Raw genomic sequence first — 24,032 nt, 5'->3', positions numbered from 1 at the left:
TGTCTTTGTCATTCTCACTTGCTTTCCAACAAAGGGTGGGAAGGCAGGGTGAGGACACCCCATCACCCCCAAACCTGCCTTTCTCAATAGGTCTGCCATCCAGCGCCTTGATATAAGACACCTGCTGGTGCGTGAGGCCTTTCGTGGAAAGGAACTTTACTACAATGAGTGTGCAGCGAAGAAAATGGGACAGAGACGGTTTCCAAATCCTGCACCCAGAGATCCCGTCCCACCCCCACCCTGTGTGGGGAAAGGCCCAGCCCAACAGGGTTGTCCCAAAGCAGGGCCACTGAGCCCAAGAGCTGCCCCAAGTCAGGAAAGGGTCCAAAAGAGCCTGAACCCCACCAAACCCCTCTCCAAGATGGGGCCCCCTCCTGTGCTTCTGGGCTGGGCATCCTGGTTTCCTAGGCCCCTGTTCACACTGGGAGGTGTGTGGGGTCTGCTAAGAATCTATTCCTGAAAGTGTAATCCATGAGTTAATCCCAGAAGTCATTAGGTTAGAATTAGCATGTGTTTCAGTTAAGAATTCTTAAGATATTGCTGTGTACTCAAGACACGTTTAATACCTTTATGCTTGAGTTTCTGAGGAATGAAAATGAGGGTGAAAATAGTAATAAGCAATGTTTTGGTTTCAGCTCCTAAGAAGCCAGTGTGGGATATAATTTCACTCCCAATTAAAAGATGCAATTAAAACCCCACTAACCTGCTAGAGGTTTCCACACTGAAAATTGAAGTTCAAGCAGCTTCATCTATTGAGTATCGAGCACCGAATACAGAAATTACAAAGTCTGGTCTATAGACATAGATGGAGAGCTGTTTTGATAATGGAATCACAAATTTTCCAGGAAAGAAAAAAAATGAGAACTCATTTGGGAACATGCTGAAGGAAATTTCATATGGTGAACATTGACCAGTGGAGCTCTTTATCATAGGGAATAAAGTTGAACGAAGGGCAAAAAGGAAAATGTCACTGTCATCCATTCTGTCCCCACCCACAAACACAATGTTACCCACATCCCTGAAAAGCACCCATTCCAGAAAATCTGGATGCTGAGAGAAAGAGGGACAGGCAGTTCACACCAACGCTGAACATCATCTCTTTCTTGCTATCGCTCTATTACGCCCAGTCACAGGAGGGAGAATTATGAGAGCTGCTGTGCCACAAAAACAAGGGAAAAGTGAAGCATCTTGGCTCTGGCATGTCTTCTATTTCTATATCTCCTTGATCAATATTGAGGAAAGTGATGTGTAAAGAGAAAAGACATATTGTGTGTCCCTTTTAGTCTTGCACAGAATTTTGAAAGGAAAGGAGGAAGAACAGAAAGTTGAAAAGAAAATTCAAAATTCCTCTGCATGCTGAAGAGAGGGTGAGACGGAGAGGTGAGAGGCTGCCCTTCCACTACTCACTGTTGCAGATCCACAGATGAAGAAAATTCACTTCTATAATTTTTGGAATGATTGGAATTGATGTGCTCTTGGAAATCTATACTACTTACAGAGTTTGTCTAGGCAATGAGGGGTATTCTATAGACTCAGCAAGCAGCCCATTTTGGAGAAATACATTGGTAAGATTTTGTTCTTACTAGGAAAAGGATATCAGACTACTCCACAGGATCAATAGTGTTGGAGAGAAGAGAACTACAGGTTTCCTGTGCTGTAATGGAAATGTAGGCATATTACTTAACTTTGGCAACTATACTGCAAACGGTTGTGTTTGAAAACTACAGCAACCACCTTCTTGGACATAAAGGATGGGTTTGAAAATCTTTTAGAGCTTTCTCAGTGGACAAGTGTCCATTCTTCATGTCTTTATTTGTTCCAAGTGGCTGCTTTATTCCAACAGTGTTATGGGAGGCTTTCCCTTGTACATGAGCAGAACTGGCTCCATTTTGCAACTCAGCTGACTAAAAATATTTAAGTGGAATTCTGAGTTCTCTATCTAGTCCGTTGTTCTTGGTGTCTGTTTTTGTGCCAATACCATACTATTTGATTACTACAACATTGTAATAAAGTTGGAAATCTGGAATTATGATACCTTCAGCTTTTTTCTTTCTCAAGATTACTTTGCTAGGGATAAGAAGGATCCCTTCTTCCCCCAGGGGAATGAATACATATAGGTGCAGAAGGCCTGCAAACAATCCACATATCTGACAACTGTATTATGGGCGGGCATAAATAGGACTTTTATAAATGACTTTTAGATAACTTCTTTCAACATATCTAATTGCAAGCAAATCTGTGGGAAACTGTTCACCAGAGCCCGTTCAGCACTGTTATGCCAAAACTCCACCAGGGTGCTGTGGCTATGTTGCTGGGCACTGTCTCTTACAGTTCCCTCCCTCTGTATTTCCTCAGTTCTAGAAGGCAATCAGCTAGGTGGTGATTTTGTTCTGGTCACTAGGTGGCGCCAGAGACCTGTACTTGCTGGCTTGTGCTTTTTCCCAGTGGTTCTCTGAGACACTAAGCGGGGAAGGGGAGCACCTCACACAGAGCTATTGTTCAAGTTGGGTGTTGCGTCTGCCCCGTGTTCACCAGGTGCTGAGCCCGCAGCTGTATGGATCCCGCACCCTGAATCTGCGCTCTAGGTCTCAATTCAGGGCTCTCAGATCCAAAACACAGCCCGTCACCCTGTGCAGTGCCCACTCTTATGGAGCGTCCCACGCCCTAGATGATGCCCCTGGCTCTCATTCCAGAATGTGGTCTTGCTCCACACCTTGTTTCCCTTCTTACCCCTATTTGCATGGGCCACCCACTCCTAGTATTTTGGAATCCCTGGCTTCTTACTATCAGGAAGTTGGTGATTTTGTTCTGATCACTAGGTGGCGCCAGAGATCTTTCCTAGTATCCTTCCAGAGCTGAGCTTTTCCCCTGGGTCTCGGGGAACTGAGTGGGGGGTGGCGTGGAATGGCTCAACGGGGTGGGGTGCTGTGTCTGCCCTGTGCCGCTGGTCGTGGGGATTCCCACACCCCGATATTCGAGCCCTGGGTCTCAGTTCCGAAGCCCTCAGATCCGGGACGCGGGCGGGAGCCCAGTTCAGTGTCCGCAGAAATGGGGCCTTTTGGTCCCCGCTCCCGTGCCGGCACTTGGGTTTAGATCACTCAGTGAGGGTCACTCACCCAGTGACGGATCCCATGTGTCCCCCCACGAACCCAGGTCAGGGGCGGGATGGGGCAGCCTCCCTCCGCGAGTGCTTCTCCAGCGCGCGTCTCCGCACCAGCTTCCGGGCAGCCCTGGGCTGTTTGCGGGTCTCCCCGCGAGGCCTCATCTTCCTCTAATGGCGGCCGGAGCCCTTCGCTCACCTCCGTGGGTTCCCGCCCGGTTCTCCACAGTCCCCGTCGCGGGGTGCGGTGCCTGCAGCCGTTCCTTTCCCCTCGCTGTCCCGCTGGAGCTCCAGTTTCTTCTTGTTTTGTTATTTTTCCTCCTTTCTGTGGGCCCGAGGCCGCGGGCTCGTGGTGGTAGCAGGTTCTGAACTTTCCTCCCTTCTGTCCTCTTTTATGGCAACTTTCCTCCTCAGGCAGGTTGCCAGAGTCGCCTGTTTATCTTCCCTGTCCCGACTCTCCCAGGGACCTGCTGCTTTTCCTCCCTGTTAACTGGTTTTATGGGAGGACTCGCAGCGTTTCTCCGCAGTCACCGTGATCCTCACTCTCTCTGCATTCGTCTGTTTTGTTCTTTCTTTTTAAAATAAGCTCTGTCTCTTGCCTTATTGCAACAGGGTGGTCCCCAGGAAAGGGGGAGGTTCCCTGCCCCACCCAAGGGAGGGTGGAGCTGAGCAGGAAGAGGAGAAGCAGAAGAGACTGAGGAAGGAAGCAGGATGGAGCCAGGAGACCTGGAGGAGGCGCATGGAGCCTAGAGACACGTAAAGAAACTGCGCTTGTCTTTTGGTCGTGGACTGGGTGACACAGATGTGGGTGAGACCCGTGGGGAGGTGACAATGGCAGCTTTTATCTGGATGTTGATTTTGCTCTTTTCCTTCCGGGCTTGTCCGGTTGTTTGTGACCCTTTTCTGTGGGTCCCCACTGGAAGATGCTTTAGACTTGTGGCAGGCTTTGGGGCCTTGCTCTGGGCCGACCCCATATGGATGGAGTTTTACCCACGAGGGGATGGGTAACTTTGGGTGCTTCATCTAGAAACTAGACTCTTTGCCTCACCTGTATTGTTTCCTAGTTTTTATTAAAGATCCTTCCCATTAAAGTCTCCTATGTTTTGTGTTGATGCGGCGGATGGCAGAACCCATTTAGAATAGGCAGGTTTGCGGGGTTTGGGCTGCCCCTCTCCCTGTCCTATAACAGATTTGGCGACCACAAAGATTTAGGACAGAGCCATCCGTGGTTAGTCAGCCCCATGGGGAAATTGGGCTTCCCTATGGCACTGGCTACCATAAGCGCAAATGTGATTTTTGGTTTCTCCGGTGTGTTTGTTTCATATGTCGATTTGCTGTTGAAAAACTGGCTTGGGCTTTGTGAAGATCTGTGTGTCTGTATGTAATTTGTTTGTAGTGACTTGCTAAGACATTTGATTTTGTGGAAATTGTTCTGTGCCAGTTTTACTCAAAAGATTAGGCAGTACGTAGGACCATGTGGCCAGATCAAAGATGGCATCTGAGGCCACTTGGAGTGCTCTTGTAAAATTCAGAGTTTCTTGTTGCTAGGACTTTGGAACTTTTTTTTTTTTCTTTCTTTTTGTAATCTCTACTGTCTCATTAGCATTTCTAAAGGCAATAATGGTTCTTCAGTGGTATGTTGCTTTGTCTTTGGCAACTTCCTGCTCTCTGCCTGATGGATTTTGCAAGCCAATTGTGGAGCAGTGGTGTTTAAATTAGCAAACGTATGCCTGGGTATTAAGGAAAGAGTAGCCTTAAGCAGTAACTGGTAATCGCTGGTATCCTTGATGGATTCTTGGAGATAACTTGAATTTTTGCAAAGTCTGGATCAGAAAAATTAACAAGATTTTGTTTGAGTCTGAAAGGATTTGCTACTGTGAATTTTGTCTACACAATTTGTTTTGGGCATGTTTGCCATTTTTGTTATTTTTGAATACTGGATTTGTTCAATTGCTGGTGTAAGACAAGATTCTAAGTTTCTGCTTCCTACTGAGGAAGGTCTGTTATGGAAAGCACTCTTTAGGGTGCATCATGTAACTGTACCAGGTTTTCATACCTGTGTTGTTGTTGTCCCTCCCTAGTGTGGGGGAGGTGTCATCTGTGCTTAGATGTTTAATCTGCTCTTTCAGCTTCTGTCCCAGAGTGGCTAACAGAAGTAAGGAGATGACTCCTTTTAATTGAAAGTTAATTACTAATATTTTGATTTTGCTTTTTCAGGTTCTATTCCAGGAAACCCAAGGAGTGCCTGCTTGGTGGCTAACAAGAGATGACTCCTTTTGCTTAAAAGTTAACTTTTATTCTTTCAGTTGCTGTACAGAACACCCCAGGATTGACTTCTAATAAAAAGTCTTCAACACTGAAAACCCTAAGGTGATAAACAAGGTCATGTAACTCTTGTGATTAATAAAACTTTTCCTTCCTATTTCCAAAGTCTTAGGTTTGCAGGATGACAACTGGAAATTTTTCTGCCAGCAACACTCCACATTTTTTTTTGGACTTTGACATTTTTTTTTCTGAGCCTATGGAGTAAAACTGCAGTTACATAACATATTCTACATGGCATAATTAAAAAAAAAACTGTTTTTGTCTATACGTTGTATGTCTGTATGTCCTTGTGTCTAACTGTCTTGACCTCCAGTGATCGACAAATTGGTATACATGGTGCCCATAGACGTGAAAAAAAAAAGAGTCTCCAGTTATGAGAAAAACTAAAGGTTAGGGTTTGATTGTCAACATTGATTGTCAACTGAACTAAGCTGGTGCCTTCATAGAGACTTAATATTGTTGTTTCTGTTAATTTTCTGATATTTATGGCAAAGCTTCCCAGAAATCTAAATTCAAGTACAAATTTGGTAGCCTGTCATTTGACTGATGCAAGGAAATTTTGTGGAACCTCGGTAGAGCTCCTGAGACACTCCACGAAGTTTCTCCTTTTCCTCCTGGGAAAGCATTACATGAATTTGTTCTATTTGGCTTTCACCTAGTAGAGTAAAACTGGAAGGGAAGCATTGTCACTTGGGAAAATGGTAAAACTTTGGTATGTACAAAATGTTAACAGTAGTATCTGGTATGTATGTAAATTGTCAATGGTGATTGTCACCTTGTAATATTGTATAATTCAATTGTTTCACACCTACAGAAATTGTTTCTGGAAATATAGGGAGAAAAGGTCTCAACAGATTCCTATTGATGGAACTGTTGAGAGTAAAACTTTCTTACAAAGGACTCAATAGACCTGGAAATACACCTAACATTTACTAAGGTTTCTTTGACATAATACTGGAAATTTTTTTATGCATTCTGTCCTGAATCCACGAAGTTTTTGTTTTGTTTTGTTTTGTTTGAGTAACCAGGATCTGCAGAAAGGTTGTAATTTTTTTTCCAGCAAAACTAACTTGTCACATTTTCTCTCCCCTTGATACCAACACAGCATACAAATAGTGGTAGTAATTTTTGCTACTTATCTTAGAGTCTGTTTTTGCGTAACTTCCATAGGGATTTTGTCTGTTTTAAAAAAAAAAATTGGACGCGAGTTTGATTGTGTGGCTTTGTGTGGAGTTCTTCCAAAAAGTTGAAAAAGAGCTGAACCAAGAAGAGGAGAACCTGTTTGCCTTGTTTGTAGGGTTCCAGAGACCTCCAAAGAAGGTGAGGAAGCTTGCCTCCATTGGCAGGACTGGACAACCCGGCCAACGAAAAAGCCCTGGTACCCTCGAGAAGAGGAAAGCCCAGGTGGAGTCTGATGAGACCAACTTTATACCTGAAGCCTACATCCACTGGATGCCACCGGTTCGCTCTGATCCTTTATGGAGTATTTCAACAAAGCCAGCTAAAAATTGCTGTTAGTTATTTTCTGCCCTGTGATTTTATGCAAAAATAAGAAAAATGATTAAAAAGTAGATTTAGTTTGCAAACTTTTGCTTTGCTGTTAAAAGTTTGGGATCAAGGTTGAGAAAATTTGTGTTTTACATCAGTTGAACCATTTTAACATTTTTTAACTGTGATTTTGATATATTTGCTGTCTTGTTTTAGCCAATGCTCCAAATTTTTTTCTTTTGGATTGGATAATGGACTATTTTTAAGTAATGAAACTGTCATACTGGACATTCATAGACAATGCTGCTGACTAATTGTTGCTTCTCTTACACACATTGTAACCCTAAAAAAGACTGTCTCCTAAGACTACACCCTGAGATTGTGCCACCATAGATATGGTGGAATAAAAATTAAAAGGGGGGATTGTAACAGGGTGGTCCCCAGGAAAGGGGGAGGTTCCCTGCCCCACCCAAGGGAGGGTGGAGCTGAGCAGGAAGAGGAGAAGCTGCAGAAGAGACTGAGGAAGGAAGCAGGATGGAGCCAGGAGACCTGGAGGAGGCGCATGGAGCCTAGAGACACGTGAAGAAACTGCGCTTGTCTTTTGGTCGTGGACTGGGTGACACAGATGTGGGTGAGACCCGTGGGGAGGTGACAATGGCAGCTTTTATCTGGATGTTGATTTTGCTCTTTTCCTTCCGGGCTTGTCCGGTTGTTTGTGACCCTTTTCTGTGGGTCCCCACTGGAAGATGCTTTAGACTTGTGGCAGGCTTTGGGGCCTTGCTCTGGGCCGACCCCATATGGATGGAGTTTTACCCACGAGGGGATGGGTAACTTTGGGTGCTTCATCTAGAAACTAGACTCTTTGCCTCACCTGTATTGTTTCCTAGTTTTTATTAAAGATCCTTCCCATTAAAGTCTCCTATGTTTTGTGTTGATGCGGCGGATGGCAGAACCCATTTAGAATAGGCAGGTTTGCGGGGTTTGGGCTGCCCCTCTCCCTGTCCTATAACATTATTATTGGAGCTACATGAAATGCTTTCCTTTTGTTATAGAGCAGCCCCGATATTGAACGCATTTCTGGCTGTGGGTCCTCACCCGGGCGCTTAAAAGGGACTTATGAATACTCTACTACAGACACACACGAAAGGTTAATAAAAGGTTTATTTACAAGGGAAAAGGAAAGAAGGAAAATGTACAACTCAGGGAGAAAATAGGGAAATAAAGTCTTTAATGAGTCCTACCTGATCCGACGACCTGGAAACCCAAAGTCACTCTCAGAGCTGGCCGGACAGCTGCGAGCTGGCGGAGAGCCAAAATGGGGATTCCCCCAAAGCCCACGTGTCTGCCTTTTCTCTCAACCTGGCTGCTGAACCCCACCCTCAGGTCCCAGCCACCTTCCCTTTGGTGGTGATGGGATTTGGAGTTCCCAGTGTCTTTGGCTTTGGCCTGGGGTGGGGGTGGAGTCCACAAAGCCTGTATGGAATTAGCTTTAGGACATCCTGTTCCCCTAACACTTTGATTTTCACTGTTACTTATTTTTTTATTAATTAATTTATTTTCTTACATCGCTGTTGTTTTTTGGACAGTATGTGATTGCTCCCTTCAGGCTTAGTCCCTGTGGTTTTCACAGCCCCTGTGACCCATCACCACTGCCCCTTGTGTCTTCCCTCCCCTTATTTGAGCCCCAGCCTCCTCCTCCCTGCTATAGATCTCAGATCTCTGGTCAGTATGCAAGTTTTGTCTTTCTTACCCTTTGTTTGGTTTTTCTATCTTCTACATATAAGTGAAACCATCTGATATTTATCTTTTCGTCTCTGCATAATCCCTTCAGCTCTTATTCGTCTCTGCATAATCCCTTTCAGCTCCATCCATGTAGCTGTGAATGGCATGAGTTTATCTGTTTTGAATGCTGAGTAGTATTCCATTGTGTATATATACCATGTCGTTTTGATCCACTGGTCTGTTTGGGGCATGTAGCTTGTTTCCATATCTTGGCTATTGTAAATACTGCTACCCTAAATGTAGACATGCAGCTTTCCTATTTCAAATTAATGTATTTTATATCCTTTGGGTAGATTCCTAATAGTGGAGTCACTGGGTCATATGGCACTTCAATTTTTAATGTTCTCAGGAACCTCCATAGAGCATTCCATACTGTCTGGACCACTTTGCATTCCTACTAGCAAGTTTTTTTTTTTTTTTTTTTTTTTTCCTTTTACCACATCCTCATCATCTGTTGTTTCTGGCTTTTTTTTTGATATGGACCCTTCTCACTGGTGTGAGGTGGTATCTCATTGTGGTTTTGATTTGCATGAAATGCTTTTCTTGTTAGATGAATGGATGAAACAATATGATATATGCACTCAATGGAATATTATTCAGCCATTAAAAGAATGAAATCTTTAGAATTGGCAACAACTTGGACAGATCTCGAGGGAATTATGCTATATGAAATAACTCAGTCAGAAAAGAAAAAATATTTTGTTATTATCTTATATTGGAATCTTAAAAAAAAAACCCCAAAAAACCAAGTTCATAGATGCAAAGAATAAATTGGAATTTGCTAGAGGTGGGTAAGGAGAATGGGAAAATTAGATGAAAGAAGTGAAAAGTTATGACCATTCACTTTATAAATAAATAAGTCATGCTGATGTAATATACAGCATGATAACTATGGTAAATAATTATTGCATATATGAAAGTTCTCCAAAAAGCACACCTTAAAATTTCTAATCACAAGAAGAAAATGTTATAGCTCTGTATGATGATAGATGTTATAGTGTGTCCATGTTTATAATATATAAAATTATGGTGTCATTATACTTTATCCCTGAAAATATTATAGTTCTATACCTCTATCATATCTAATATGAGAATAAATGCAGAAAAATTATATAGCACAGTATCCTCAGACATATTGACTTATAGATATTTGTGAGAGTATTCTTTTGAGGGATTATATATCTGTAAATGGGAGTAAATATATATTAATCTGATAACTGTAAAAAGGAGAGTGATGTGCATATGTATGAATATGTTTGTGTACATTTATAGATATTGAAAGGATTGGCTCAATAAAGAAAATGAGAGCCAGGCTAAGGTTCTCACAGGCAGGAAATGTGTTGTGCTCACAGGCAAGATCTGCTGACTCCTGTGGGGGTAGGAGAAGTTGCGCCTGTTGGGGGATAAGTGCAAGCTTTTATAGGGCAGGGCCTGGCCTTGGAGGGAGGCAGAGAATGCAGAGTGGAAGTTGCTTTTCAAAGAAGATTTTTTCTCTTAGAACTGGTTGTTCTTTCAAAGCTGCTTATCAGGGCTTGTGCAACCGGGCAGAGCCAGCTCCTGGGATGCAGGTGGTAGCAGTTTCAAGTCCCCCCCATCTCTACCCCATCTCTGCCCTGGCCAGACCTTACAGATATATCTATATATTTATTATAAATTGTATTACTATAGAAAATGTGAAATACAATATGAAAATACTATAAAATGTGCAATTTAGTCATATTTATTATAAATGGGTCAATTTATACTCCCAACATGCTTTCACTGATTTTTTTCTGAACTGTTGAATACCCGATCTACTGTTGCCCAATGCTGAATGAATAATGTTGTGACGTGATGACTACCTGGTATATTCATTGAAATTAGTGAGTAGATGAAAGTGAAAATCATGAAGAAACTTTGAAACTTCATTTGATACACAGGACAAGATCAACATCATCGCTGAACTGATATGAGCTTTTGAATACTGTGCTTCTCACAATGAATGACTAGCAATGTTTTGTTTGTCCTGCATTATAACATTTTTCTGCTTTATGATCTTAAGTATTGACTTGGTCAGTAAAATAATAAATAAAATACTGATAAATAAAAAACCAAATAAACAAGCAAATAAATTTAGTGTGATTCTAACTCTTCAAATAAAGTGAGAAAACATGAATCTAGACCAAGGGAAGGCAAGTATTGGTGACTACATCTGAGGGGAGAAATCAAATACTCTACAAAACTGAGTAACAATGTAAGAAAATTGAAAAATTAATAAAAGAACAAAGACAAAAACATTAATGTTCATGCTCACCACTACTTTTCTACATATTATTGGAAGTCCTAGCAGAGCAATAAAGCAAGAGGAAGATACAAAATTAAGCCAAATTTAAAGAGAAAATTAAGCCTATCATTGCTAACAGATGACATGATCATATACACAACAACCCGAATGACTGGTGAAAACAAAACAAAACTTGGAATCCATAATTCACAAAGTCACGGGCTCAAAAGCAATATGCAAGTGTCTGTTGTGTTCCTATAGACAAATCAAAATAGAAGAAAAAGAGATCAAGAAAACTCCCATTATAGTAACATCAAAAAGCATTAAATACTTAGGAGTGAACTATAAAGTAGGTGAAAGACCTATTCAATGAAAATTATAAGATATTTGGTTTCTAAAAAGAAACCAAAGGAGAATAAGGAAGTGGAAGGATATTCCTTGCTCCTATCGGAAGAAATAATAGTATTAAAACATCCATCTCACTCAAAGAAACAGATAGAGTCAATGAAATTGCTAATCAACATTTCAATGGAATTCTTCAAAGATTAGAGCAAATAATACTAAAATTTATACAGAATAACAAAAGACGATGAAAAGACCAAGCAATCTTGACAAAAAAGAAGAGGAAGGAAGTTTCACAATCCCACAGTTTTAGCATTCTAGAAGCTCTAGGTGTCAAAACATTGTGGCACTGGAATAAAAGATGAACATATAAAATAATGGAATAGAATTGAGAAGCAGAAATCAACCCACATTTATATGGATATTATATTTTAAAGCCAAGGGTATGCTATGGGGAGAGCAGGGAAAAACATTTTTTATCCTGGAGTTCTGTTTTCACAAACTTCCCAGTTATTCTTCCACAAGTTTCTGATTCACACTCTCAATTTTGAGCACCTAAGAAAGCAAATTCAACAGCTGAGCTAAATATAAATCTTGAACAAACTGAAAGCAAAATCAAAATCTTACTAAAGGAGGGGTAAAGTTAATGCAAGTCATATTCAGATAGAGATCAGCATAGACAGAAGCCTTTATATATCTGCAAAAGAAACAAACACATGGCAGTAGCTACACTTCAACAAAGAAATTATTGCATCACCCCTCCACATAACCACTCTCTTTCAAAGTCATAGATTAATTTTACCTGTTTTTGAATTGTATGTGATGTCATACAGTAGAGTTGCCGTTTTTCCCACGGAGTATTATGTTTCTGCGATTCATAGAAGATATCCAGGTAATTATAATTCACATATCCTTACTGACACATGGTGTTTTCTTGTATATTATCTATTTTACTGTACATAGACCTTGGGTTGCTTCCTTTTGTTGGCTGTTATGGAGTTGGTGCATTGATGTTTTTATAATTCTCAGTTTTCTAACTTTTATCTTTTATGGTACTTCTGTTTACTTATGCTTTAGAAGTTTTCCTCCATTTTAGAATTACAAAGAGATTCACTTATATTTTTCCAGTTATAGCAAATTATTTTAGTTAGCTGCTTTGCTATTAAATATATTTAGAATTAGTTTAAAAGTGACATTATGTGTAAATCTTTTTTTCATGCAGATTGTTAAGTTAGTGAACTAGATAAATGATTTTGTTTTGATCCTTTGTTCTCTAATGCAACATTGTGACCTAATAAACTATTAAACAGATATATATATATAAATATATGTTCACACATGCAATCTTCATTTTATTTCAATATTGACATTGATTTTAAAAGAAAAAAATTAAATATTAACTCTAGAAACAAAATAATCTTAACAAGATTGCGCCCAACTTTTAAAGTGTAAATAATAGAAAAATACACAGAAAAGGAAACTCAACACATTTACAAACCATGCACAATACTTTCTGTTTTCCCCTTTCATTGCAGGCTACCTATGCAGACAATCCAGAAATAATTTAAATTTTGAAATTTCTGTTTTTTTAGTGTTCATCAAATTCATCACATCTACTTTCATCACATTATATTATTTTTATTTTATTTTGTATTTTTAAGATCGATTTATTTATGCATACTGAGCTAGCGTACAGGCCAGAGATGCGGGGAGTAAGAGGATTCACCAAAGACAGAGCGGGGAACAGAACAGGCAGATTAACTGAAGCACAATGCTGAGGGAAGCAGCGGGTGACACAGGAGAGGTCTGCTGCCCTATGTGGATTGCTCCCTGTCTGGCCTGGGATCTGACTCTGTGCTGCAGAGGCTGTGGATTGCTTCATAGTGCGGTTCTTAACCCCTGGCACCACCAGGGAGGCCCTTCATCACATTTTAAACACCGATCATTTATAGTTAAGATTGCAAGAGAAGCACAAATGAATCTGTATATTAAAATACACTCTGTATTAGTTGATTGAATGAACTTCTTTTGCACTGATTCTAGTTTTCATTCATATCCCAGATAAACTTCAAGGGGAAATCTTTCATCCTACTTTTGAATATTCTGTCAAATCTTTCATTTTGTTCCACAGTTAAGTGAGTTTTCCAGTCTCCAATGGTACCTAGTGGGAAAAGCACATGAACAACACCTCTGTGAGAAGCAGCATTATCAGGACAACAATTTCCTTCAATCCTTTTAATTTCTTCTGCAAACCAAGCTAAATTACCATTAGTTCTCCATGGGTTGGAAACTTTGTTTTTGCTCACACATACATGAGCTAAGAAACAAGCTGAGGAATGCAGCAACAGGGAACATAGTTATATTCAACTCCCTATGGGTTAGTCTTCTACCAAACACTGCATCTATTTTAATCTTACCAGGAAAAGCAAAATCACCACCTATGGAACAATTCTTACGTTTAAATACATCTTACAAAATTCCAAAGATCATAATGGGCAAATTACCACTGTCATGTAATAGAATTTTCAACAAAAATGCAAAAGGCAAGTATTACTTCAGTTTTAAAATGTGAAAAGAAGAACGGATTTTCAAGTAATGAAGTAAAAGTCCCAGAAGGTGCCAAGATCTGTCTTTGCTGCAGATTGGAATGACAGATATTTGCAACCAACATACAACCAAAATTTTAAATGGAGAGAAACAATTTGGCATCTTCAATAATAAGAGTTTCTTCAAGAGTTTCTTGGAACAGTTAGCAAGCTCTATAAGTGCATAAAAGCTGATATTGTTGAGCACTAAGAAATGAATGGGATAAAAATAGAACAAAAGAAGGAACACTGCTTTTTAAAAATGTTGATATCTAGAGAAATTTCAACAAGATCTTCACACACAATTAAGAATTAACCAGTGCACATCATCATACATTTTCTCAATATATTAAATAAATAATGAATAAAACAAAAATACAGTTTATGTTTCCTGCAGAATAATGTGCATTAAACGTTTAAAACTTTCATTCTTTAGGAGCTTTAGGAGCAACATATAGTCTTTTTTTTTTTTTTAAGATTTATTTATGCATACAAGAGCTGGGGTACAGGCCAGAGGTGTTGGAGTGAGAAGAATCACCAGAGACAGAGTGGGGAACAGAACAGGCAGACTGGCTGAAATACACTGCTGAGGGGAGCAGCAGGCAAGATAGGAGAGTTCTGCAGCACCATGTGGGCTGCTCCCTGGCTAGGGATTGAACTCGTGCTGCAGAGGCTGCGGATTGCTTTACAGTGCTGTGCTTAACCCCTTGCGCCACCAGGGAGGCCCAGCAACATATCTTCTTAACCACTCATAAATTACAAAAGCACAATGAAAATTAATTGCATACTGTTGAATAATAAAATTCATAAAAGAATAGGTTATGAGATATCAATCAGCTCATCACACTGAGGAAGTTTGACACTTGAGGAAATAATAGGCCAAATGGCCTCCCCCACACGAAATACATATGAAATAAATTTCTGCATTAGTCTAGGGAATTTTGACATCCTCCTGGTCATATATATCCATTGTCTGCAGGTAATTCCTCTTGGCAGATTTTAACGTGTAGGATCATGTGGGTTATATGTTGGGAAACTACTATTTATTTGTCAGATTCCAGTTTGAGACTGTGTACTGAAGTCCTGTTTCAGTTTCCAGTGATAGTTTTCAGGACCACATACAGTTAGGATCTTTGTCTCTAGGGCCCAACCGGCAGTACTTGGAGAGGTGTGTGGGAACCACTCCTTGTTTAGTGTGGTGGCCAAGGGTGCAAGTGAAATTTCAACATTTCTGCTTCTATAAACCAGACAGAGCATCACCTTTGCACAGGAATTTTCCCTCTGTTCTGGTTGGAACGACGGGTCCTAACACTTGTTCATCATTTACTAGTGGATCAGTCTTCATGGTTTCAAATGTAGACTGTTCCACAATAGTGTCTATGTCTTCTTCACTCAGCTCTTTCTCAACGAATCTGCTGATTTTTCGCACAGAACTTCTGAGATCCTGAAAGAATTGTAAGAACCTATTCAATAGATAAGGAATATATGAGCTACAACCAAATATCTGTATCACATTTTGGAAAACTGAAGATATTTTACATCTCAAGTGTGACAAGGATAACTTATTCTTTCTAAAAGTGTGTGCTTTTATTGTCTTTTTCTTAGAACTCCCTATCCCTTGATTTTATAAAGACAATTCATCATCATTCATTCAGCCAGTCCTTTAATAATGTCCTAGGTGTTTTAGAAAATGTGCTTAAGAAATTTAAGAGAATAATATGTGTTTGTTAAGAGTTCACAATTTCATTGGAAGAACAAAACATGTATAAGTCTCTGTTGACTTAACAAAGAGGTCATGATGAGAAACCCGTAATAAACTGAAAAATTTTAAGTTGAAAAAGCATTTAATTCACCAAATGTACCAACATGATATTTTGACTCAACCTACTAAAATTCCTCAGGAAACCCACAGTGGCTTATAGTTAGATGAAATATCAGATGGTAAGCCTATTTTAGAATAAAGTACTGACTATTGCCTGGCACTTACTAACACTGGAGAGGGCATGAAGGCTCTGTCCTTTGCAAGTCTACCATGTGTATTTTTATGCTCTAATATGCTTTGTAAAGGAGTCAAACAAAAAGCAGAAAATACAAAAATTGAAGAAGTTGTAGAGAAACAGAAACCATTTTGCACTATCACTGAGAATGTAAGATAGCGCAGTCTCTATAGAAACTCCTGTACTAGTTTAGGACTCCTCAAAAAATAAAAAAAAATATTATTACTATATGAATTTCAAATCCTATTGTGGATATTAGAATTGAAGAATTCTTTTCAAGAATTGAAAAGAAGGATTCAAAATGGTGTTTGTACACTCACCTTCATAGCAGGAATGTTTGTGATTTGCGAAAATGGAAGCCATCTATGTGGCCTATCCACACATGAGTGGTTCAGTAAAATGTGATATTTAGATGCTATAGAGTAGCACTCAGTCCTTCAGAGGGTGGAAATTTTCACATATGCTACAGCATGGATGAATCTTGACAACAAAATGTTAACTTAAGTATGTCAGTGTAAATGGGAAAAAATCAATCATTACACTGATATGAGCCTCTGCATAGTCATCGTCATAGCAACAGGAAATAGAATGGTGGCTGCCAGCAGCTGGAAGGAGTTAATTTTGGGGGGTACAAAGTTACTGCTTTGCAACATGAAACAATTTCTGCAGATGGATGGGGTATGGATGCACATCAGTATGAATATTGTTGGTGCCACAAAACAGTATTCCTAAAGTTGTTAAAAAAACAAATTTTGTTATGATATTTTAGCACAATAAATGCATGGAGGTGTTGAAAACTGGAGACAAACTCACTAGGTACAATGAGAGCTCAAAGAAAAGGGACATTAATAGTATCTTGTAGCAGTGAGAGCAATTTTCAAGAAGAAAAATGATTTCTTCCTATTCAGAAGGAATGTAAGAAACGTTTCTGAGAAAACATAAGAATTCCCTCCTCAGGGTTAAATTCCAAACAACAGTAACTTGAAATGCTGTCCATAGTCAATGAAAACTGGAAGTCAGTGTGCCTGGTACTTGAGAGTCACAAAGAAAACACCTGGAGAGGCAGGTTGAATACAAAAGGGCTTTGTCTGGCTTGCCAACTATGTTAGTACTTACCCTGTAGGTGATACTAGCCCGTTGAAGAGTTTGTGATTGGGAAGTAAAATCATGACCCCAGTGATCAAATTAATTCTAGAAATAATTTGACATTGAGTAGTGATCATACACTCATTATATTTAAGAACACGAACACATATACTCAAAAGCTATTAGATATTAAGAGAAATGATATAGAAGTATAGGGACCCCCTGGTGGTGCAAGGGGTTGAGCACAGCACCGTGAAGCTATCCCTAGCCTCTCAGCACAAGTTCAATCCCAGGCTGGCAAGGGAGCTACCCACATGGCTCAGCAGACCTCTCCTGTCTCGCCCGCTGCCCGCCTCAGCAGTGTACTTCAGTCGATCTGCCTGTTCTGTTCCCCACTCTGTCTCTAGTGAGTCCTCTCACCACCACACCTCTGGCCTGTACCCCAGCTCTTGTATGCATAAATAAATAAATCTTTAAGAAAATTCCTAAGATATTTTCAAATTAACACACATGCAGAAAAGGCATGAAACAAGTATGCAGTATATTCAATTATGAAGTGAATGAACACTCATGATGTCAACATAGACATCAAAGTGAACATTGCCGGTACTCTGAAGCCCTACACATGCCTTTCCCAGTATTAAACCTTGCTCTCCCCTCCAAATCATCACTACTGTATTTGTATTGCATTTATTCCCTAATCCACTCCAGTTTGGCTTACTATGCTAGATACTGTCAGTAGATTTAATGGACAAAGTTTCAGTTATACTGTATATAAAGAGAATACCCAAATTGAAATTATTTACATACATATACATATGCATATGTTTACATATATACATGTGTGTATATGTATATATTTAATGAACTCCAAACATGTATGCTATATACATATGTATATACATATACACATGCATATGTACACACATGTGTATATATACATATACATATATAGCATACATTTCCACATATCTTCAATTGGATGCTTCTAAACATGTTAAACTCCATATATCAAAACCTATCTCATTATTGTCTCACTCTGTTTCAGTGTTCCCTAAACACCGTCATGAAAGATACCATTTTATGGAGAGGTATATGAAGAGAAACACAGAAATCATCCTGATACCTCTCTCTTTTTCATTTTTCTGATATGTAATCCCCTTCCTTTTTGCCTCATAAACATATCAAAAACCTTGTATTCTTGCAAACCCAATGACACCGTCCTTGTTCAAAAACCGTGATTTTCGCTGGTCTGCCTCTGCCTTGCCATATTAACTTTTGAACTCACTAAAGGCAATGATATTCTCAAAGGACTACTTCTGTCACATTGCTCTCCTCATAACTCATAAAATGCTTATAATTAAGGAAATTTCTATTTTTTAAAGATATATTTATGCATACAAGAACGAGGGTTCAGGCCAGAGATGCAGGGCGTGAGAGGATTCACCAGAATGGGGAACAGAACAGTCAGACTAACTGAAATACACTGCTGAGGAGAGCAGTGGGCAAGACAGGAGAGGTCTGCTGAGCCATGTTGGTAGTTCCCTGGCTGGCCAGGATCCAACTCATGCTACAGAGGCTGGGGACAGCTTCACAGAGCTGTGCTTAACCCCTTGAACCACCTGGGGAGGCCCAAAAATCTCTATATTAACATAATCTGCAGACTTGCACAGTGTGGCTCATTTCAATCTTAATCTTTCCTCACTTCTACCATGCTCTTTAACATTTGCCCTTAGCTTTCCTAAGGTGTGATGCCCTTCACTGTTAGAGGGATTTGCATTCTTTCCTTGACTTACAATTTGCTTTCACCTCATTTACTTTTGTTTACTCATATATATTATTTGGCAGTTTTCATGTAGCATTTTTTCAGAAAAGTTGCCTATCACTTTTGACAGAGCAGATCCTCTTATTCTATCTATGTAGATATCATAGTTGCAGTTTTCCTTTACACAATTAAAATAGTTACTAGTTATATAGATTTGCTTATAATACCTATCTTCCCTGTGTGATTTAAGTTCTATGGTATGGGATTCAATGACTTTTTTCTCATGATTAGTCCCAATCATATGAGGTTTTCAAAATTTTTCATGAGTAAATTATGTACTGCAAATCAACATATCAATCTGAGAGAGTACAACAGTGAAGTCTAAATATTTGCTATATACAGTTTGCTAAGACACTTTTGACTGGATGTGAACATGAAATCATCATGTGATTTCACCTGAAATCTGTGTTCAAGACTCTCTTTAATACTCAGGAAGAATTGGGTTCACAGAGCACACAATTTTCTTATACTGGTGGCCGTGTCACCAAGCTCCATGTCATCCCTTTTCTTATAAGCTACAGCCATCTTAGACATTTGAGTTTGTCTTCATTGCTCCAGATGGTTGTTTAAGGATGAATCACAAAACATGACTGTACAATGACAAGAGAGTCCTATGGAAAAACAATGATTAGGGGATGGGCAATAAATGAGAAACCCAAAATGAAGTTTTGATTAGGTATGAAAGTGAATAGGAGAATGTGGGTAATTGAAAGCAAGATAAGAAAGGGTTTCAAAGAAATACTGTATAGAAACAAACCTTCTCCTCTTACCTTCTTCATCTCCTCATACATCATGAAGAGAATATTGAAATCATGTCTGTGCTCATACCAGCCTCTGATGTGATCAAACCAAAGACTTCCTACCACTAGGAGGTTGGGAGGCGGAGTAATAACAAGGCAAATATGTTACAATTATTTAACAACAATCTATACTCTTTCTTTTCTCTCCTGGAAAAAGTGACCTTGTTAGCCATCTCTGCTGCCTTTTCAAAATGGTGTTTTAAGGGAACTATTGCACGATTTAAATAGAAACCAGTTTTGAACTGTCTCTATGTCCATCAGAATGTGGCAATGCAAAATCAGAAGACAAAAGATCTAATGTTGTCATTTCTTTTCGGTAAGCCCATTCCTTTTCTTCACATATCTTTATTTCCCCCATTATTCTCTATTTTTTCTTTGTATTTTGTTTTAATTCTAGAGCTTACTTTTAGATAGTACTGTAAAATCAAGCTTTGAAAATTAAAGGCCAGAGCTTGCCTGGGGCGCAAGGGGTGAAGACACAACCTAGGAAGCTATCCACAGCCACTGCAGAATGAATTCCATCCTTGGCCAGGGAGCTACATTGCGCAGCAGACCTCTCCTGACTCACCTGCTGCTCCCCTAAGTCATGTATTTCAGTCAATCTGCCTGTTCTGTTCCCCAATCTGTCTCTAGTGAAACCTCTCACCCCCACACCTCTGGCCTATACTCCTTTTCTTGCATAAATAAATCTTTAAAAAAAAATGAAAATAAATATAAAAAAAGAAAATTCAAGGCCCAAATTGAAAAATAATTACCTTAGTAATGTGTCACCTAAAATGTCTCTGGAGTTAAAATTTATCCTCCTCTGTGGTGGACACATCACAGCTTGCCATATAATGCCATCGCAGAAGACAAAATGTAAGCCCACCCTGGATATCTGCTGTTCCGGAAAACATGGACCTAATTTGGGATCTAAACTTTTGGCTAGATAGATGGCTGTTCATTCCCTTATGATCTGCTACAGCATGTCCTAAACAATATGTCTTTGTAACCTTGACATTGCAAAGTGGACCTGGTGAAAATCATAAGAGCAATGGGTGATACATGACATGACAAGCAGTAATATCATATGCATTCTGCCTTTTATCATTCCTTCTCCAGTGTCTGAGATATGTTTCCTAATTAGAGAATGTAACTAAATGGTTCCATTGTCTCATAAACATGTTGCTGACTGACTAAATTCAGTTACCTTTTCCATTAAGGAATTTTTCCATGAAGCACTCTATGTTTTCTGAGGGTTCAAATGCAGTCACCCAATTTGAAAAATGATAATATGAGATCAAAATATCTTTGGGGTTTCTGTAAATGTAAATAATCTACAGAAAAAAGCAAAGTTATTTCAGTAATTATTGATTACACAGTCAGGTTTTTTTTTTTTTAACACATAATGATATTGTATTATATGAATGTATGATAACTTATATAACTATTCACAATCTACTCTATGCAGTCTATTACTCATGGAAATTTAGTGGTTCTCAAATTTTTGCCAGTACTAAGACTGTTGTAACAAAAAAATATATTCACATGATAATTCACAAAAGCGAGCATAGTGTTCAAATTCCTAGTACTTAAAAATTTATTTGTAAGGCTATTGACTATTGAACATTATCTTTCATATAGACAGTTCCAATTTACCATACGTAGGCATTCAGTGATATTATAGAAACAGTCAACGAGGCAAAGGGATTAATAAATAAGGGAAAAACCACTCACACCTGATATTGGAAGAGATAATTGTCCACATAGAAGAAAACTGAAAATGTATTTCTACCTCACACCATACATACAAATAATTAACAAGAGGATTTAAATATGAAAGGTACACCTTGATTTAAAAAATTCAAAGGATATATTTCAGTCATATTTTTGTGAAGAAATATGTAAATAAGAATTTATATAAAATAATAGTTGATCAATAGGGTTACATTCAATTAAAAAGGATGTTCCTAATCGAAATAAACCATAAGGTTACAGAGAAACAACAAAATTTTACAGAAGGAGCACCTATGACCAATAATTAATGACCCAAATACACATGAAACTAATCATAAATAAATCCAATAAGAATTTATGCAAAGGTACAATATTTCAATGAATAAAAAATAATTATTGGCAAAAAAGTATCAACAATTGCTTAATCTCATTAATTACTAGAGAACATAAATTAAGATCAGTTTGAGATATCATTCTCTAATGACCAGATTGATAAAAATTAAAGTCTGACAGGAGAAATTATTAAAAGACAACCAACAAAGGCATCAGGAGCAACGTGGCGGCGAAGAAACGCTGCAGAAAGTTCTCCTGTAAAAACAGGTAACAGGGCGGAAAAGCGGCAGGTCCCTGAGAGCCGGACCCGCAAGAGGATGGGGCGAGGAGGGCAACCTGCCCGAAGAGGAAAGTGGCGACAGGAGAGGACGAAAAGAGGAAAGCTCAGAACCTGCTGTCTTCCCGGACCCCAAAGCCGGCGCCCTGACGACAGAAAGGAGGAAAAAATAACAATAAAAACAAATACAAAACACAAGCAGAAACCGGAGCTCCAGCGGGACAGCGAGGGGAAAGGAACGGCTGCGGGCACCGCACCCCGCGACGGGAACCCACGGAGGTGAGCGAAGGCTCTGGGGCATTGCGGGGAGATGAGGCCTGGGGCCGGGGGAGACCCGCAAACAGCCCAGGGCCACCTAGAAAAGCCCTCGCGAGGGAGGCTGCCAGGTCCCCGCCCCGGTGACCAGGATCGAGGGGAGCTTCGCGTAAAGGGTTTTCAGGTTTCTGCCCCATTAGATTGCCCTGCCTGACGGGGCGCCTGCATGTTGTGACGTCCTTGTAGCTGAGCTGGCTACTCTGCGGCCAGGACCGCGGCGTTGAGATACTGGCCAGAGAAGCAGAGGCAGGAGAGACGCGGGAGAGACGAGGGCAGAGAGAACCCAGGGGAGCCCAGAGCGGAGACTGGCAGGGGCTGGGCGGCCTGCTGGCTCGGGCCCGCCCCACACCCCTGCGCCGTGCGCCTGCCTGGTTGCTGCACTGCACGTAAAAGCTCAAGAAAGCCTGAGAAAGCCACCAGGGCTCTGGACTCCCCTTTACCCCGTCTGCTCCATCATAGAAATCCTGCTCTGTGCCATCTGCCCCTACAGGGAGACATGCGGGGAGCAGTCACTGAGGCGAGTGACCCTCCCTGGGTGATCAAACCAGGCACCCGGGAAGGGAGCGGGGTGCAAAAGGCGCCATTTCTGTGGGCACTGAACGGGGCTACCGCCACGGCCTGGCTCTGAGGGCTTCAGAACTGAGAAACGGGGCACGAAATTCAGGGCGTGGGAGCCCCACGATGCGGGGCACAGGGCAGACACCGCACTCCCATGCCACTGGGGCACAGCATGCCACTCTGTTCCCTGGAGACCCACGGGGAGAAGCACGGTTCTAGAAGGATATTAGGAAAGAGCTCTGGTCCCTGGTGATCAGAACAAAATCACCAATTTCCTGATTACTGGAAGCCAGGGATTCCAAAACCACCCTCAGGCTATCAGAGGGGGTGGGCCACGCAAATGGGGGTGACACTGGGAAAAGGCGCTGAGCAAGACCCCATTCTGGAGCTGAGAGCCGGGCACCGCATCAGGGGCCTGGGACGCACCCTAAGAGTGGGCACCGCACAGGGTGACAGCCAGTGTTGTGCATCTGAGAGCCCCGAAATTGAGAACTAGAGCGCAGAATCCAGGGTGCGGGATCACAGCTGCGGGCTCAGCACCGGGTGAACTTGGGAGGGACACAGACCCAGCATGAGCAATAGCGCCTGTGTTGAGGTGCTCCCCTCCCCTCTCCCTTTCTCAGAGAACTATTGGGGGAAAAAAGCGAGGCCAGCAAGTACAGGTCTCTGGCGCCTCCTAGTGACCAGAACGAAATCACCACCTAGTGGATTCCCTGCTGGAACTGAGGAAATCCAGAGGGAGGGAACTGTAAGAGACAGTGCCCAGCAACATAGCCACAGCATAACAGAGATTTGGCATAACAGTGCTGGAGTGGGTCTGGTAAACAGTTTCCGACACACCCTGAAGGAGCTCTCCAAGGAGATGCCCACCAACACCAGTGGCACAATGTCCAAAACATAGAACTAATTAGAAAACAAAGAGCGGGGACAAGGAAAAATATAAATAACCAAGCAAGCCCGCAGGGGAAAAACACACGAAAAAAGGAAAACAATCACCAGAGCTCAACACTGACATGGAAGAACTTCTCGGCCTGTCAGAGAATTAATGACCATCATGATTAAAAAGGAGAAAGAAAGTGAAATGAAAAAAAATGATTTTAGACAAATAATCATTGAACTTAAGAATGAAATTGAGACCTTAGAAAGGAAAGGAAAGAAAGAAATGCAGGAGATTAAAAGATTGCTGGAGGAGATAAAGAACTCTGGGAAAAGCAATGAAAACAGAGCAAAATATATAGCA

The 24,032-nt window shown here is 40.6% G+C and overlaps 1 protein-coding gene across 1 annotated transcript in view; it reads right to left on the bottom strand.

The window, feature by feature from the left end:
* Positions 1-13,290: 13,290 nt before the first annotated feature.
* LOC119253430 (amine sulfotransferase-like) overlaps positions 13,291-24,032 on the bottom strand; it is a 31,222-nt gene continuing 20,480 nt past the window's right edge. Inside the window, exons 6-7 of the mRNA XM_054699127.1 lie at positions 15,146-15,329; positions 13,291-13,461 (exon numbers count right to left, since the gene is read on the bottom strand). Of these exons, the coding sequence (XP_054555102.1) occupies positions 13,340-13,461; positions 15,146-15,329 (306 nt within the window). The 3' untranslated portion in view covers positions 13,291-13,339. The remainder of the gene's footprint in view (positions 13,462-15,145; positions 15,330-24,032) is intronic.

Source organism: Talpa occidentalis, unplaced genomic scaffold, assembly GCF_014898055.3.
Source record: "Talpa occidentalis isolate TD23 unplaced genomic scaffold, MPIMG_talOcc4v2.1 talOcc4.2, whole genome shotgun sequence".
Lineage (NCBI taxonomy): Eukaryota > Metazoa > Chordata > Mammalia > Eulipotyphla > Talpidae > Talpa > Talpa occidentalis.
This window is presented reverse-complemented; position numbering and strand designations above follow the sequence as displayed.